This window comes from Scylla paramamosain, chromosome 43 (genome assembly GCF_035594125.1).
Source record: "Scylla paramamosain isolate STU-SP2022 chromosome 43, ASM3559412v1, whole genome shotgun sequence".
Lineage (NCBI taxonomy): Eukaryota > Metazoa > Arthropoda > Malacostraca > Decapoda > Portunidae > Scylla > Scylla paramamosain.
The window spans coordinates 12,547,384-12,564,883 of NC_087193.1; the positions used below are offsets into that span (position 1 = coordinate 12,547,384).

At 40.8% G+C, this 17,500-nt stretch overlaps 3 protein-coding genes across 9 annotated transcripts in view; all 3 read left to right on the forward strand.

Annotated features, from left to right (window-relative positions):
* LOC135093719 (membrane progestin receptor gamma-like) overlaps window positions 1–4,070 on the forward strand; it is a 7,588-nt gene extending 3,518 nt beyond the window's left edge. The window contains exon 2 of the mRNA XM_063993252.1: window positions 503–4,070. Within this exon, the coding sequence (XP_063849322.1) occupies window positions 605–1,642 (1,038 nt within the window). The 5' untranslated portion in view covers window positions 503–604 and the 3' untranslated portion in view covers window positions 1,643–4,070. The remainder of the gene's footprint in view (window positions 1–502) is intronic.
* LOC135093721 (COMM domain-containing protein 8-like) overlaps window positions 1–7,665 on the forward strand; it is a 17,535-nt gene extending 9,870 nt beyond the window's left edge. The window contains exons 5-6 of one of the 6 annotated variants that reach the window (XM_063993255.1): window positions 6,336–6,493; window positions 7,408–7,547. In XM_063993255.1, coding sequence (XP_063849325.1) covers window positions 6,336–6,493; window positions 7,408–7,522 — 273 coding nt within the window. In that variant the 3' untranslated portion in view covers window positions 7,523–7,547. Of the gene's footprint in view, window positions 1–6,335; window positions 6,999–7,320; window positions 7,340–7,407 lie in introns of those variants that run through there. The other 5 variants (XM_063993260.1, XM_063993257.1, XM_063993259.1 and 2 more) reach the window with 5 other exon arrangements.
* LOC135093718 (E3 ubiquitin-protein ligase RING1-like) lies at window positions 7,582–14,548 on the forward strand. 2 transcript variants are annotated; one of them, XM_063993250.1, is made up of 5 exons: window positions 7,582–7,723; window positions 9,337–9,571; window positions 10,834–11,236; window positions 11,607–11,843; window positions 11,981–14,548. In XM_063993250.1, exons 2-5 carry the CDS (start codon window positions 9,365–9,367, stop codon window positions 12,205–12,207), a joined length of 1,074 nt encoding a protein of 357 aa, XP_063849320.1. In that variant the 5' UTR covers window positions 7,582–7,723; window positions 9,337–9,364; the 3' UTR covers window positions 12,208–14,548. The 2 variants fall into 2 exon arrangements, with proteins under 2 accessions (XP_063849320.1, XP_063849321.1); XM_063993251.1 differs by having other exon boundaries at window positions 11,610–11,843.
* Window positions 14,549–17,500: the final 2,952 nt, after the last annotated feature.

Below are 17,500 nucleotides of genomic sequence, written 5' to 3' on the forward strand. Positions count from 1 at the left end.
ATGATATCTGCTGTTTACTAAGAGAGAGAGAGAGAGAGAGAGAGAGAGAGAGAGAGAGAGAGAGAGAGAGAATTTGCTTTATTTGCTTTAATTCTTGTTTGTTATCGATAATGATTTTGATAAAGATTGGAATGCTTTTATTTAGCCAATCAATATATGTTTCCTCAGTGATTGCTCTCTCTCTCTCTCTCTCTCTCTCTCTCTCTCTCTCTCTCTCTCTCTCTCTCTCTCTCTCTCTCTCTCTCTCTCTCTCTCTCTCTCTCTCTCTCTCTGACAGGTGTTCGCCGCCTCTCACCTCTCCTTCTAATTAACGTGTCCATACAGCAGGTGTGCCAGAGAGAGAGAGAGAGAGAGAGAGAGAGAGAGAGAGAGAGAGAGAGAGAGAGAGAGAGAGAGAGACTAACTAACTTATAAACACAGCCACAGCACCACCACAATGCTTCCTTTTTCAAATCACCACATCACCTCACCTGTTTTAATCAACGACCTTCCCCTTCTTCAGGTACCATGGGTAGGTGACCCGTGGCCTGAGGGAGGTACCAAGAACCGCCCCCACAGCATCATCACCACTGCAACACCAACACACAGCCACAGCACCACCGCAATGCTTCCTAACGTCGGCTACATCACGGGCAGGCTGAGGGACGCGCGGAATGTGACAGGGAGGATCAGAGAGGCTGGCAGGGTTCGCATCAGACGCGTAGAGGAGGTGTCGGAAACACTGAGAGAGCCTGGCATCATAACAGGCTATAGACACGAAAACTGCTCCGTACTGCAAGCTATAGCATCTCTATTTAACGCTACAAATGAAACCGTAAACTTCTGGACTCATTTCTTGGCTGCTGTTTACTTCGCCTGGCTCGCTGTCTCCCTCTCGTCCATTCTACCGTTGTTTGGAGATGTGTACTTGCATCCTCTGACGTGTTACTTGGTGGCCGCGTGCTGTTACCCCCTCACTAGCTGCCTCGCGCATGCATTCTCCTGTCTCTCCATCACAGCTACGCATATCTGCTTCTTCGTGGACTATTTGGCGATATCCATGTACAGTTGGGCCGTGGCATACCTATATTTCAGTTACTGCTTCCCGCCTCATCTCAGAGACACGTGGTTTGCTGCTATCTTCCTCCCAGTCGCCGCTGCTAACTCCGTGGTGGCCACCCTCTGCGCCAGCCACTCCCGCTTCATACGTGACCCTCTGCTGCAGAAGGCGCTAAGGGTGGCGGCCTTCGTGGTGCCTTACGTGTGGGACTCAATACCCCTGCTGGTCTGGCTTAGAACGTGTGAGGAGGCGTCCTGCGGGGAGTCACGCCTCTACCATCTCAGCCAGTTCGCGTGTGTGGTGGTGGCTTCCTTCTTCTACGGGTCACATTTCCCCGAGCGTCTTGCCCCGGGCCGCTTTGACTACCTAGGGCACTCTCACAACATGCTTCACGTCTTCAGCATCCTGGCCACCAATGAACAGTTGCGCGCGGTGTTTGCTGGATCTGCGGAGGCGCCGTCAGGAGCTGCACGCCGCGGGCCTGGCTCCCCTCGCCTGCCTGGGCCACGCGCGCCACGCCTCTGCTCCTCCTCGCTAACCTCGCTATTGTTCTCGTCTTTACGCGCCGACTCGCACGCCCCCACGCTAACCAGGGGACTGTAGGTAACCACACGCCCTCTCAACCAGCAGGAAACACCCACATGCCTACACAGCCTCCAGTAACCACCCACACGCCCATCCAGCAGCTTCCGGTAAACACTCACACACCCACACAGTCCTCATCAAACACCCACACGCCCTCTCAGTCCCCAGTTGGCACTCCCACGCTCTCCCACGCCCACGCAGGTCATCTCAAAGTCCAGTAGGTGAACCCCATTGAAATGTTCTCTCTGATTTGCGCGTCCCTCCCGTGTGGATCAGTAGCAGTCCTTGATCACATGTTGAGTGTCGCGTGTTCGAATCCCAGTGATGTGATTTTATTGGTTGAAGAGAATGTTGATTACGAAAGAGAGAGAGAAAGAGAGAGAGAGAGAGAGGTTGGTTTGAAATGTTTTTGGAGTTTTTTTATTCATTATTGTTATTGTGTAGTGGGAAATATTGAAAGAAATGAAAAAAAAAAAGTTCATGGAAGAGAAGTGAAGTAAAAGAAATAGGAAAAAATATGCATAATGAAAAAATATATTGATAGTTTGGAAAATATATTTGCACAAACTTAAAAAAAAAATATGTAAGGCCAAAAATAACGAACAGAGATAATAAAGTAAAATATATGGAAACTTTTAAACAATATATAGAAATGTGAAAAAAAAAATGAAATAATAATAAGAGGAAGATGAAGAGAGAATGGTGAAAGAGGAACAAAGAAAACGATAAATGGAAAGAAAAAGAAGAGAGGAAGGTGAAGAGATAATAAAAGAAGAAAAATAAAGGAAATTATAAGAAATGACGATGAAAGAAAGACGAGAGAGAGAGAGAGAGAGAGAGAGAGAGAGAGAGAGAGAGAGAGAGAGAGAGAGAGAGAGAGAGAGAGAGAGAGAGAGAGAGAGGAAGAAGAAGATGATGAAGATAATGAAGAAAACGATGAAGAGAAAGAAGAAAGATAACAGTGAAAGAAAAAAAATGATGAAAGATAATTAAATAATGAGTGTAGTATGAATGTTGTTGCTGTTGTTGTTGTTATCATTGTTGTTGTTTCTGTACAAGTATTGCTGCCTAACTTGCGGTGCCTTACTGTGTGTGTGTCAGGTGTTGCGTGGCTGTGTGGCGAGTGACTGCACTTCCACACCTGCTGGCCCGGCTTCGATACCCGCCAGGTGTGACAATAAAAGTAATTGGAGAGAAACCAGCAAAATAAGAAGGAAATTAAGAGAAACTAGTGAATTTATTTAAAAAGGTGGAAAAAAGAAGAGATTTGGGATGGAAATCTTAAAGCGAAAAGAAGAAATAGAGAAAATAATCTTAACGTAAGGAAAGAAAAATAAGAAAAACGAAGAGGATAAAAAAAATAATAGTTTATGAAAAGAAGGAAGTAGTCAAAAAAAAAGGCCTTGAATGTTACTTTTTGTGTGTAAAGATGAAAAAAAAGAAAAAAGTAAAGAGGTCTTGAATAAAAAAATATAGGAAATAATCTTTTTACTACTAGCGAAGGAAAATGAAAAAAAAGTTTATAGATAAAAAAAAATCAGTATTATTACTTTTTATTAGGGAAAACGTGATCACAAACAACAAACAAACAAACATATGATAGTTATATTTCCCAGGGTTCTTGTCTGTGTGTCTGTCAGTCTGTCTGTCTGTCTGTATGTCTGTGTGGGATTCGAACCCTGAATAGAATAGACAAACTTTTCTTTATTTCTTTATTCTTTTCTTTCTTTCTTTCTGCTGCTGTTGTTTCTGTTCTTCCTTTGTCTTCATGTCTGTTTGTCTGTCTGTCTGTCTGTATGTATGTGTCTGTACAGTACGTGTATACTTGTTTGTGTGAGTGTATATGTGTGTGTGTGTGTGTGTGTGTGTGTGTGTGTGTGTGTGTGTGTGTGTATGTATGTGTGTGTGTGTGTTTAAAATTTATACACTGCCCCCTTTTTATAACGTGTGTGTGTGTGTGTGTGTGTGTGTGTGTGTGTGTGTGTGTGTGTGTGTGTGTGTGTGTGTGTGTGTGTGTGTGTGTGTGCTTGAGACCAAATAACCAAATATATTCCAATGCTTGGCTGAATGTAAAACAAACTATTATTATTACTATTATTACTATTACTATCATTTCACAAGCACAGACTATTACAACTATACATAATTATAACTTGTATACATATATTTTTGTACCTGTAGACTAGCGCGCGCGCGCGCGCGTGTGTGTGTGTGTGTGTGTGTGTGTGTGTGTGTGTGTGTGTGTCAAGTAAACACATTATTATTATAGTCATTGTATCTTTAAAATTAGTAATATTCTTCTTCTTCTTCTTCATCATCATCTCGTGCTCCTCTTCCTCCTCCTCCTCCTCCTCCTTCGTCACATTTATTCTCTCTCTCTCTCTCTCTCTCTCTCTCTCTCTCTCTCTCTCTCTCTCTCTCTCTCTCTCTCTCTCTCTCTCTCTCTCTCTCTCTCTCTCTCTCTCTCTCTCTCTCTCTCTCTCTCTCTCTCTCTCTCTCTCTCTCTCTCTCTCTCTTAAACACTTCAAGCATTCCTTTAGATAAAAAATGAAGTAACATTACATTTAAAGAAAAGTAATATATGTTTTTTTGTTTATAGTATTTATTTACTTATTTATTATTTATTTATTTTTTGGGGGGAGTGAGTTAGGATGAAAAATAACGACAATAACGAAGCTAAACTGAAAAGGGCGAGTGATTTCATAAATAAAGTATTCTGTAAATCTCTCAAAACTCCCAAAAATGTGTCAAAAATGTAATTATAAGATTTTAGGATAATTAAGAAAAAAAAATAGACATTTCTCTGGTACCTAAGAAAAGTATTTGTTTATTTATTTGTTTTATTTTATTTTTTATTTATTTTTTTTTAATTCTATTTTGTTGGTGTTCTTAATTGATCTCAAAGGCAGTTGTGAGTGAAAGATTCGTGTGTAAGAATCAATTTGGGTATTTATTCGGTATTTTATTGGTAAGTGCTTGAGTTAATAACAGTAATAATAATCAGGACAGAATTAAGATACATTTTGTTAGTGATGATTGTTAATAATTCTAGTGTAATCTGGCTGTACTATTTATTTATTTTTTTGTTAACATTCCTTTACCTTTAACTTTTTTTTCTCTTATTTACGTTTCTGTTTCCATATCGTGTTTTTCTTATGAATTATATACGTTACAATAAGACAGTTACACAAATTATATACGTTAAGTTATAGTTTTATAATTATTTCTACAGTTATTTACTCTAGATTATAACCAGAGGATATATATATATATATATATATATATATATATATATATATATATATATATATATATATATATATATATATATATATATATAAAATGAATAAATATATAACAAAACTATATTCACATGTATATGCGTACTGAAGGAGGAGAATTCTTTTTTTTTTTTTTCTTTTTCTTCGTTGTGTTTCAGACTTGACTTTAATTTTGGGTTGGGTGGAAAAAAAAATAAATAAAAAGGGTTTGATTCCTTGAAGGTCCAAACGAAAGAGTTCCAATCCTGTTACGCAATCGCATTATATTTTGAATCCTCTCCCCGCTGTCTGTGTTTGCTGGACTCCTTGAAGACTGGATTCTTTATTTACTCTCTCTCTCTCTCTCTCTCTCTCTCTCTCTCTCTCTCTCTCTCTCTCTCTCTCTCTCTCTCTCTCTCTCTCTCTCTCTCTCTCTCTCTCTCTCTCTCTCTCTCTCTCTCTCTCTCTCTCTCTCTCTCTCTCTCTCTCTCTCTCTCTTAAAGCTGACGCAACTTGGAATTCTTAACTTTATTTTTGTTTCTTTTATGTCAGTTATTTTCTTCACTTTTTATCATAATAATAATAATAATAATAATAATAATAATAATAATAATGGTGATAATAATAATAATAATAATAATAATAATAATAATAATAATAATAATAATAATAATAATAATAAAAATAAATGTTATATCATCTTTAAAATTGATTGAAAACTATTTCTCATTGTTATTATTATTATTATTATTATTATTATTATTATTATTATTATTATTATTATTATTATTATTATTATTATTATCATGTGTTACTTTTATTTCCTTCATTTTTCCTTTATTTTTTTCCTCTACTCGTTTTTATTTTATTTTTTTCAATTTTCATTACAAGAAAATTGTGGAATAATAATAATAATAATGATAAAATTTCATAGAAAAAGAAAAGGAAAAATGATAGGAGCCCGTAATAGTAATTTGATAAGTAGTAGTAGTAGTAATAATAGTAGTAGTAGTAGTAGTAGTAGTAGCAGTTTTTGTAATCTTTGCATATACAGAAATTATTATATTGTATATCTTGTGAAGGAGAGATGATAAATATACAGATAAGATTAAAACTATTATTATTATTGTCATCCTTCTGTAGTAATAGTAATAGTAGTAGTAGTAATAGTAGTAGACCAGAATGAACTAGATAGACAAATTATTAACTATTTAAAAGTATTTCTTACCTCAAATGACCATCTTGTCCTGTCTTGTAATTTATTCAGGGAGTTTTCAAGGATTACAAGACTAGGAAAAGATTCAGACTCACCCCTTGCATCATTCAGGAAAAGATAAATGAAAACCCGACAATTCATTTCTACTTATAAATCTTTTCCTACATTCCACAACTCAAATTTTCTTTCAATAATGGTGATTCCAACTTTCCCTGTCCTTCCTGTCTCGTTTCAGCTTCTAACACAACGAACAAGGCTTCACGAAGGTTCAAAGCAGTTCATATTTAGACGCCGCTGCCAGTTTCCTTTGATGTGTGTGAGGAGGAGGAAGTCTCGAGAGAAGGAGGAAGAGAAGATTTATAAAGAGACGTATTTGCCAACAGCCGGACTAAGGTGGTATGAAGTGTGTAGAGACGAGTGTATAGGGAGGAGAGAAAGACATGAGGGAAGATTTATGGATGCAGTGAAAGATATGCTTGTAATGGAGTGACTAAGGAATGCGCAGAAGAAAAAGAATAAGAACAGTAAATGAATAGTAAGTTTTAATGCAGTCACGAGGGAGTTGGTAACATCTGTGGCAGCTTGAAGGCTCGCCCACACCAATGCTACTCACTAACTAAGCAAGATTTGGTAATAACTCGTGCATTGAAGAGATAAATTGTGTGTGATCCACCTACAGTCGTCTGCTGGTCACCCAGTCAGTCGTTCCCCTACGGAAAGAGCTCACAGCTCATGGTGACCGATCTTTTGGTAAGACTGAGACCACTGACACACCACACACCGGGTCAGCGAGGTCTCAACCCCTCGGTGACATCCCGTACATACTTGCTGCTAGGTGAACAGAGGCTACACATTAAGAGGCTCGTCCACTTGCCTCGCCGCGTCCGGGATTCGAACCCAGGTCTTCTTGGCGTGTGTGTGTGTACGTGTGTAGAATTGCATCCTACATGACTTAATTCTTTAAAAAACAACAAATAAAAAAAAAAGAATAAAAAGAATGAGAAATGGAAAACAGTCCGGTATTCGAACCCAGGTCTTATTGGTTGTGAGCAGAGAGTGCTAACCACTGCTTTACGCGGTGTACGTGTGTGTGTGTGTGTAGAATTGGATCATACATGACTACATTCCTTAAAAACAACAAATAAAAAAAAAAACAAATAAAACAAAATGATAAATAGAAAACAGTAAGGTAGTGAATAAATAACTATGTAAAATTAAAGATGAAATAACTTAGGAGAGAAATATGGTAGAATGTGAGGTGTTCGGGACTCATAAGGTTTTGAATCCTACTCAATGTCACTACACAGAACTAAAATATATATGACAAACAACAATAGAAAATTAAACAAAAAACAAAACAAAAAAATAAAACTTAAAAATAACACGCAAATGGGAGAAATTAAAATAAGAGAAAAATCATGACAGAGTATAAGGAATCGAATTCTCTGGAAACTCTCATGTCGTCTATTGTCGCCTGGTTGAGAGGTAAACAAATGTTGGCGTCTCTCCTCCGTGGGGGTGGAAAAGTGCTAATTTTACACCATTTGCTGACCGTTTGGTGACTCTCGCGCCCTGGGGAAGAAGACGAAGGGCGTGAGCGTCACTACACTTATTAATACTCAGGTAAGTGAAGGGAAAGTACTTATAAATCACTTAAACATTGTGATAACTTACGTGTCATTCGTTTTATTCATTATTTTCAGGTACTTATTGCAGTGCTGATGTGTTAAGTGCGTGATTCTTACATATTTTTACTTATCTTAGGATTATAAATGCTTAAATGAAGAGGGCGCTTAAAAATAACCTAAATATTGTGATAACATGTGTCGCTCGTGTTGTGGTACTTATAAATTGTAATGTTATATATAAGTGCTTATTTTCACTTATAACAGCTGTTATAAGTACGTGGTAGATACTTAAATGGCTCTATATCTAAATTAGCCAAGTGTCATGTTAGTAGTAATAATAGTAATGCAGTTATTAATGTTAGTTTAGTGTTATTTGTTTTAATGCTCATCTCGTGATTACCGTAACAGAGGTTTTATAAGTGCTTGTTCTACTTAAAACAGCTGGTATAAGTGTTTGGTAGTTACTTAGATTGATGGATGTGAAGTGAGGCTTAAGTGCTTGGGAGTTACTTAAATAAATAGCTGACAAGTGGGAGGTGATGAAGTTGTATGAAATTATAAGTATTGTGTGGTGTCACTCATAATACACACGGATTACAACAGAATTAGCAAGCTCTTCTTTCAGTCAGGCAGTAATCAGGCTTTTTACATCCAGTATTTTGTGTAGGTTGTCAGATTCCTTGCCAGTGAGAGAGAGGAAGAAGTATATTAAGAATGAATGATAACATACAGGGTGTACCATAAGTTTCTGTGGGTGCTGCTACAGGTGAAAGCACAGGGTAGTCTAAATTGATGTTCTATACGCATGTACATTTAAAGACACTGTTTGGTCCATGTTTTTCTCTCTCTCTCTCTCTCTCTCTCTCTCTCTCTCTCTCTCTCTCTCTCTCTCTCTCTCTCTCTCTCTCTCTCTCTCTCTCTCTCTCTCTCTCTCTTCATGTAGGAGGGACACTGGCCAGGGGCAACAAAATTCTAATAAATAGAAAGAAAAAAAAAGTGAGATGCTGGTTCCCGAATAGGGTGTGAACTAATGATATTCAGGTGTGGCCGGACGACAGGTAGAAGGGCCGGGCCAGGCGGGTGTCATGGCAGAATGCGTAAATCTGGATGTCTTTTGGTGAAATTGAAGTTTTGAGTCTTGATTTCTACAAGTTTACAGTGAGCAACACAGGTGGCTTACCAAATAATGTTACAGAATGGTAGCATGGATGTAATAATTGACAAATCAGCCGATTGTATTGTGTGACTTAAAGTATTGTGGAGTGTGTGGATGTGATGTCTCTCCAGGCCAGGCCAGCTCTTGTATCTGTTGCTAGCCACGCTTCTGTTTCACACCACTGCTAAACGACGCTTTAAAATGTGCATAGATTATTAGATTATTAGATTAATCTGTTTTTTTCACCTCTGGCAATACCCGCAGAAATTCGTGTCACACTCCATATTATAAAGGAGAAATGAAAGATATTAGTAAGAAAAGAAGGAAACATTTTATTACCCCCTTAACCAAATTAGATCTAAACAAAGGTAATTTGAGAAGTGCAGGGAGGAAGATATTAAGATTAAGTATTAGAAAAGAGAAAAGAATATTAAAACACTTAATCTTCACAGCCACAAGTACCACCACCAGCACAGCATCATGGCCGCCACAGAACAGAACGCAGTGAACAAGACGTGGGAGTTGTCGCTGTACGAACTGCACCGCACACCACAGGAGGCTATCACAGACAACACAGAGATCGCTGTGTCGCCGCGCTCCCTCCACTCTGAGTTGATGTGTCCCATCTGCCTCGACATGCTCAAGAACACCATGACCACTAAGGAGTGTCTGCACAGGTTCTGCCAGGTAAGGGGGTGTCCTGGTCTTGTCTTGCCTAACTTAACGTAACCTTGTTCTGTCTTAATGTACCTAACCCAACCTATTCTAATCTAATCTAACCTAACCTAACGTTAACTAACTTTGCCTAACCTAACCTTACCTAATCTAACCTCTTCTAATTTTATCTAACTTAACCTTACCTAACTTAACCTTACCTAACCTAACTTAACCTATTCTAATCTAATCTAACCTTGCATTACCTAACCTAACCTAACCTAATCTAACCTAACCTTGCCTTAGTCTGGGTGCACATTGAGACACAGGATAGACACAGGGCAGGGTAGGGCAGAGCAAGGGAACATGGCAGCACAGTGACAAGAAGTCTGTGATCCTGTGCAGTGCTGTGGTCATGGTTGTCAGAAAGGATTACTGAGAAATCCTTAGTTTAGAGTCTGAGAAAAGAATGTTATGAAGGAAAGAGACAGTGTGGAGGAGCAGATACGTGGAAAAGAGGAATAAACATGGAGAATTTGCTGTATTTTATGAGTTGCGTGATGCAAGACACAGGAACTATTTCACATTAAGCCGAGATAAATTTGTAGATATGCTCATTATGATACAAAATGACATAGCCTGTGAAGGATGTCTGCCACACATGTGCTGGAAACTTTGTCCTAGTGACTGTGTTGCAGGCCGACACAGCTCCGTGGCTGCGATGTGCTGTCCTGTGTGTCAGCCTGCGTACTTACATTTTTAAAACGGTGAGGTGCAGTTTTTTACCTTGCTGTTATGAGGTGCAGTTTTCTACCTTGCTGTGTGCTGTGTCACCTGTGTCTCAGTGTGTGTCTGGTCTAACACACACACACTAGTTCCTCTTTTTAACACCCTGCAAACATCAATTCTTATTTTCTAACACCTTGCAAACATCCTAGTTTCTCTCTAACACCCTGCATATACCAATGCCACCCTCTTAACACCCTTGAAACGCATCAGTCCCTGCCTCTAACACCTTGCCAACATCCCAGCTCTCTCTAACACCCTCCTAACACCATCTCAATCCCTCCAGCACCTTGCGAACATCTCAGTTCCTCTCTAACACCCTGGCAACACAAATTCTCACCTTCTTACACTCTGCAAACACCAATGCCATCCTCTATAATCCTGTCAACACCATCCCAATCCCTATAACATCACAGTTCCTCTCTCTAACACCCTCAAAACACCAATTCTTAGTCTCAAACACCCCCCAGACATCATTACCTTCCTCTAACACCCTGCCACCACCACAGGAGTGCATCATCACTGCTCTGCGGTCAGGGAACAAGGAGTGTCCAACCTGCCGGAAGAAGCTGGTGTCCAAACGTTCACTTCGGCCGGATCCAAATTTTGACACGCTCATCTCAAAGATCTACCCGAGCCGTGACGAGTATGAGCAACACCAGGAACGTGTCATTGCCAAGCTAAACAAGAACCACAACCATGCATCCCTCATCACATCCATCGAGGAGGGGATCAAGTTGCAGATTCAAAGCCGGCAGAAGAACAGGAAGGCTTTGCAGGAGGACGGAGCCACGCCAACACCCTCCGCCCCCTCCACCCCCACCCCTACCGACCCTTCTGCCACCCCAGCTGCCACGCCCAATGCCACTGCTACCACGACTGCTGCGGCCACCACCACACCACAGTCCACTGGTATGGTTTGTGTGTGTGTGTCTGGGTGGTTAAGGTCTGAGGGGGGTGTTTGTGTGTGTATGTGTGTGTGTTAGTGTTTTCTGGTTACTTTAGGGTGCTTGGAAGACTGAGGAAGACCTGGGGATGGTGTTTTTGTGTGTGTGCATGTGTGTGTGTGTTTTTATGTGGTTAGTTGGTATTTTAAGGGTTAAGGAGGACCTGAGATTGATAGGGAGGGCTGAGAAAGACCTGGGGATTGTAGGGAGAACTACAGAAGACCTGAAGAAGACCTAACTTTAACATAACCTTACCTAACCCAACCCGACCCAGCCCAAACCCAACCCAACCAAATCCCAACAAAACCAAATCTAACCTAACCTAACCCACACAGCAGCAAGTCTCGGTCCAAAGGTGAAAAAGCCGAGACGGACCTCCGAGAATGAATCCGGCCCCGGTTCAAGCAATGACGGCAACCCAGGTGAGGCGGAGGATGGTGGACCAGTGGAGGCGGGTGAGATTGAGCTGGTGTTCCGCCCCCACCCACTGGAGATGAACGAGGATAATGAGTTGATACGAGAATTGAAAGACTCGTCAATCCGCTACATCAAGACCACAGCCAATGCTACTAGTGAGTGAGAGAGAGAGAGAGCAATAGTGATTACAGGAGAGAAGAGAAAGGGGGTTGAAGGAGAGAGAGTGAGAAAAGAAATGGAGTTTAAGGAGAGAGAGAGAGACCATTACCTAACCAAGCCTCCCTCTTTGCAGTTGACCACCTGTCTAAGTACCTGGCGATGAGGTTAACACTTGCCAACAGAACAGGAGAACTTGAGACAGAGCTTCCTTCATCCCTCAACAACTTCTGCATCTACATCGCCCCCACGCCTGACCAGTACATCGGAGTGGTTGGGTCCCTCACACTGGAGCAGATCAACGAGAAGTACTGGAGAGTCAACAAGCCAATGGAAATGTTTTACTCATGGAAGAAAAACTGATTGGTGTCCATTTGTTTGTTTGAGAGAGAGAGAGAGAGAGAGAGAGAGAGAGAGAGAGATGGATGGATTGTGTGTGTGTTAGTTTAAGGGGTGTTTTTTGGATATTTGTGTGTGAGACAGACAGACAGACAGACGGACGGACAGACAGAGAGAGGGGTTGTGTGTGTGTGTTATATATTTTTGTGTGTGTGTGGTGCGTGTGTCAGACAGAGGGAATGAGAGACTTAAGGAGTGTTTGTGTGTGTGTGTGTGCAAGTGTATTTTTCTCTGTGCGTGTGTGTGTGCAAGTGTATTTTTCTCTTTGTGTGTGTGTGTGTGTGATAGATAGTGTTGGTTCAGCTAGTAGTAGTAGTAGTAGGTGTCAGGGCCTTGCATACACATAGCATGCACATCTCAGGATCATTATCTTGATACGAACATCTTATCAAATAATCTTTGCTAATTTTTTTTATATGAACCATTATTTATTGATTCTAATTTGTTACTGTTGTTGTTGTCATTGTGTTTATCCTGTCTGATATAGAGATTATCCTTTATTAGTCTTTTTTTCCTTTTTTTATTGCGTTTTAATATTTGTTTTGTCCTGACATAGAAGTTCTTGTTTAACAGGATTGGTATGTAGAGATCATCTTATTTTCTTCTATAAATTTTCAAGGATATTTTTTTGAGCTTTGGTTTCTGTTTTGTCCTGACGTAGTAGAAATGCCTGCTTTTTTCTGATTTCTTCACTTTTGTGTGTGTGACTGTTTAATTCTGATATGACAATAAAGGAATAGGATGAGACAAGACTTAGTGTTGATCTTTTGTCTATATTATCATGTGAGAGAGAGAGAGAGAGAGAGAGAGAATGCAATTTTTAGATATGACAGAACAAGACAAACAATTAATCTTGTTTATCTGTGTATTCTGATCTGGTGAGAGTGTGTATGGGTGTGTGCATGTGTGTATGTGCAAGTGTGTGTGTGTGTGTGTGTGTGCACGTACATGAAGAACCCCAGGAAAATGTTGGATTCTGACAAATATCCCAATGAACTCCACTTTTTCTGCTTGCCTTTCCCAATAAATCAAGAAAGTGCTTAACTATTAATATCTGTTCCATTATTCCTGTGTTATGTACTATTACCGATGCCTTTTTTGTATATATGTGGACAGGGAACAGTCTCATTGTGAGGGGGCGGGAGTGAACCAGTGTGTGCTGTGTGGCCTTGCTGTGGTTTCAGGATTGGAGTAGGTGCAGTGTAAGGAACGGTCTCATGGGAACCAGTGTGTGCTGTGGGGCCTTGCTGTGGGTGTGTGTGGCTGCTGGCTGTGGTGTGCCTAAGCTCTTATGGTGGTCCATGAGTGTCTCCTCTCATCCTTGTCTTTTTCACACTACACTCCTCTCATCCTTGTCTTTTTCACACTACACAGTCAGTCAGTACTTAAATAAATCCTGCTCATTCTAATCTAAAAACTATTTATATAATCTCTTCCTCCTCTCCAACCTTCTCCTCCCCATCCTCTCTTCACACTACAAAATCACTCATCACACTACAAAATCACTCATAAGTTCACTAAATCATCCTTATTCACTAAATCATCCTTATTCTATCTCTTTTTAATCTCTCTCTCTCTATATATATATATACTCCTTTTCTCCCATCATCCTCTTTTCATGCTACAGTCACTCAGGACTTCACTAAATCATGTTCATTCTAATTCCAAAACTAGTAGGCATCTTGCATCACCTCATCTCACTTCTCTCCCTATCAGCTGTTGATGGCAGGAACAAGTGGACGCCTCACTCAGGTCATGAAGTCTGAGGGAAGTTTGAAGTCCTGCTGCATTTGTGGGTCTCCGAGCAGCTGGTGTAGCCTTTTGTATCTTGCTGTGCTATGCTGAAGTTAATCTGTGGTGTGTTGCTATGAATCTGTTGCTGTGAATCTGTGGGTCTTCATTCCTCCTCCTGCTTTGGATCTGTTGGTCTTCATCCCTTCCTCTTGCTGCAAATGTAATCTGTGGGTCATCATTCCTCCTCCTGCTTTGGATCTGTTGGCCTTTATCCTTCCTCTTGCTGCGAATGTATTTCTCTCTCCCTCTTCGTCATCTCATCACCAATCTGCCAGTATGGAATATGGTGATAAGGGTGTGCTGGGTGGAGAGATGGGGTGGTAGATAAATGAGAGAGGGAGAGAGAGAGAGTTTTAATGGGCAGAGAGAGACGATTATCTTCATTTGCATTCATCTCTCACACTTGGTTCTCAAAGATACAAGGGAGATAGATATAGGAGAGTTGGAAAAGGTGCTCTCTCTCTCTCTCTCTCTCTCTCTCTCTCTCTCTCTCTCTCTCTCTCTCTTTCTCTCTCTCTCTCTCTCTCTCTCTCAAAAAAGTCAAAATACTTATCATAACACAGGTAGGTCACAGACATATGCAGCAGCAGACAAGCAGAGGAGCCAGCCAGACATCCACACAAGCAGAGGTGGTCACTGGTCTGCTGCTGGTAGTGGTGGTGGTGGTCGTGGATAGATGGTGTCGCCTCTTCCATCATGTCTAACACTCTGGAAAGAAATAAAGCAAGATTAATGGAAAGTATGTGTTTTTTTGACCGACCAATTGGATTTTTTTGACTGATGTATGATTTTAAAAGAAATAAAACAAGATTAATGGAAAGAATGTTTTTTGACCGATCCATGGGTATTATATATATATATATATATATATATATATATATATATATATATATATATATATATATATATATATATATATATATATATATATATATATATATATATATATATATATGAAGCCACATAACTTGTTGCGTATATTTTTAAAGAATGACGGCTAAGAAATTAGTATATCTGAATAACTATTTTTATAACATTATCAATGAAACGATTTTCCTCCCTTGGCCGGAGCATTTACATAAGAGAAATACAGTGGGATGGAATGAAAGCCTGAGGTGGCGGTGAGTGAAGGCGGCGCGGCGGGCTGAGAGCTGCGAGCGAGCGAGGCAAACGGAAGAGAATGCAAAGTGTGCGTCTGCACGCGCGCGCCTGTCATTCACTCACCTATTATAAAGTCATATGGTGGTCACTCATCCAGCCACCTACTGAAAGAGCTCAGAGCGCGTACTGACCGATCTTTGGGTAGGACTCGGGCCACTCACACACCGCACACTGAGACAGCTAGGTCACAGGCCCCCGGGTTACATCCCGTACCTACTTGCTTGCCAGGTGAACAGGGGGTCTATACGTAAGAGGCTCGCCCATTTGTCACGCCGCGCCGGGGACTCCAACCCAGGCCTCGGTTGTGTGCCGAGCATGCTTATAATGAAAAGAAAGTTACGTAGCCACGACTGCTCTACGATACCCAAGCTCCAAGCTGCGTTCCACCAGCCTCGGACAAGTTTCGGCCAGCAACATTTCGTGGCGCTTGCTAACAGCCTACCTGCACGTTTATAGGAGTGCAGGAAGCGTAAGGGGATGTCACAAAATACTAATTGTGATGAATTTATTTGGTGTATTACCCTGTTTATATTGCCACACGCAGCAGGGATGCAGATTGCGACATTTCCAATGACAAGCACTGTAGATAGACTAGCCGGGCTCTCAGGCGTGTTTCTCCTGTTAATAATGTAGATATCTCGTTAATCGTTCACTAGAACTGTAAAAAATACACCCTTAATAAGCCGCGTCACTTCAACTAGAGCCTTTGGGAAGTAGTGGAGGTGCGGCGCGGAAGTGTTGCAGAATACGGTCCTATATATGGTAATTGTCTAGAGTCCTTACCGGGCCTTATTACTGGTCTATTCACTTCAATTCTTTTACACATACCTTCACATGCACCTAAAACATCATTTTAAAGTGGGGGACAAATGCCCCCTTCCCTCTAGTCGGTTAGGTTAGGTTAGGTTAGGTTAGGTTAGGTTAGGTTAGGTTAAGGTAATTGTCTAGAGTCCTTACCGGGCCTTATTACTGGTCTATTCACTTCAATTCTTTTACACATACCTTCACATGCACCTAAAACCTAACCTAACCTAACCTAACCTAACCTAACTTAACCTAACCTAACCTAACCTAACCTAACCGACTAGAGGGAAGGGGGCATTTGTCCCCCACTTTAAAATGATGTTTTAGGTGCATGTGAAGGTATGTGTAAAAGAATTGAAGTGAATAGACCAGTAATAAGGCCCGGTAAGGACTCTAGACAATTACCCTATATATTATAATTATCAAGTCTAGGTTAGCACTGCAAAAGCCGGCGACTTCCCTCTCCTTCATTCCCGCCACGTCATCACTCCCTCAGGCACAATGCTAAAATGCACGACAGGGAAGAATAGCAAGAAAATTATCGTCTCGGTGAGCTACCCACAGCTCCACTCCTCCCGTCTGGACACTTGTCACAAAGAAATCCAGCGCTAGATACTTACTTGTGGCGGCGATGACACTCGTATCCTCACCTGCCGGCCTGCAGAGGTGTACTGGTTCAGGCTGCCTCAACCCACTGCAGCTGCCGCCCTGTCCGTGTTTCGAAGTTTCACGAGGAAGGAGGAAAGGAGGGGTGACAGAGAGGGGAAGACTAGTTTTGGGAGACTTGAAGCTTCATGAGACAGGAGAATGGATAGGGGAGATTTTTTAGAGATTTAAACGGAGATCTGGAGAAGGATTTTAAATGGAGGATGGTATAGATGGGTACAGATGGTTCTTAAATCAACATTCCTTAGAGAGACGTAGGTTAATTAAGAAGGACCTGGTAGAAATGTTTAAGTGGTATAGGAAACATAACAAGGATGACGTAAGCGAAATTCTCAGGGTTAGTAATCTGCACAGAACAAGAAATAATGTGTTCAAGCTTGAAAATTTAGGTTAAAAAAAGAGGCAGGAAGGAATTGGTTATCAAATATAGTGATCGATGAATGGAATGGATTCAGTAATCAGATTGTTAATGATGAGTCATTAGGGAGCTTTAAAAGATGAGACAAATTTATGGATGGGGATGACAGGTGGAAATATTTAGGTATGTTTCATGCAGGGACTGCCACGTGTAGGCCTGATGGCTTCCTGCACCAACCCTTATGTTCTTATGTTCCTATGGGGAGACTAGTTTAGGGAAATCGTAAGCTTAACCTTTAAATATTAAGTATCGTGCCTGAGTATGTTAGATTTTCCCAAGCAAACCCTTTGACTTGGATCACAGCACATTACATTGCATAATACACTGTACTGCTGTTACTATAAATGGTTGTACTGAAACACCGCGGTACCATTACACACAACGCACCGTTAAATGAACTATCATCCTCACCTA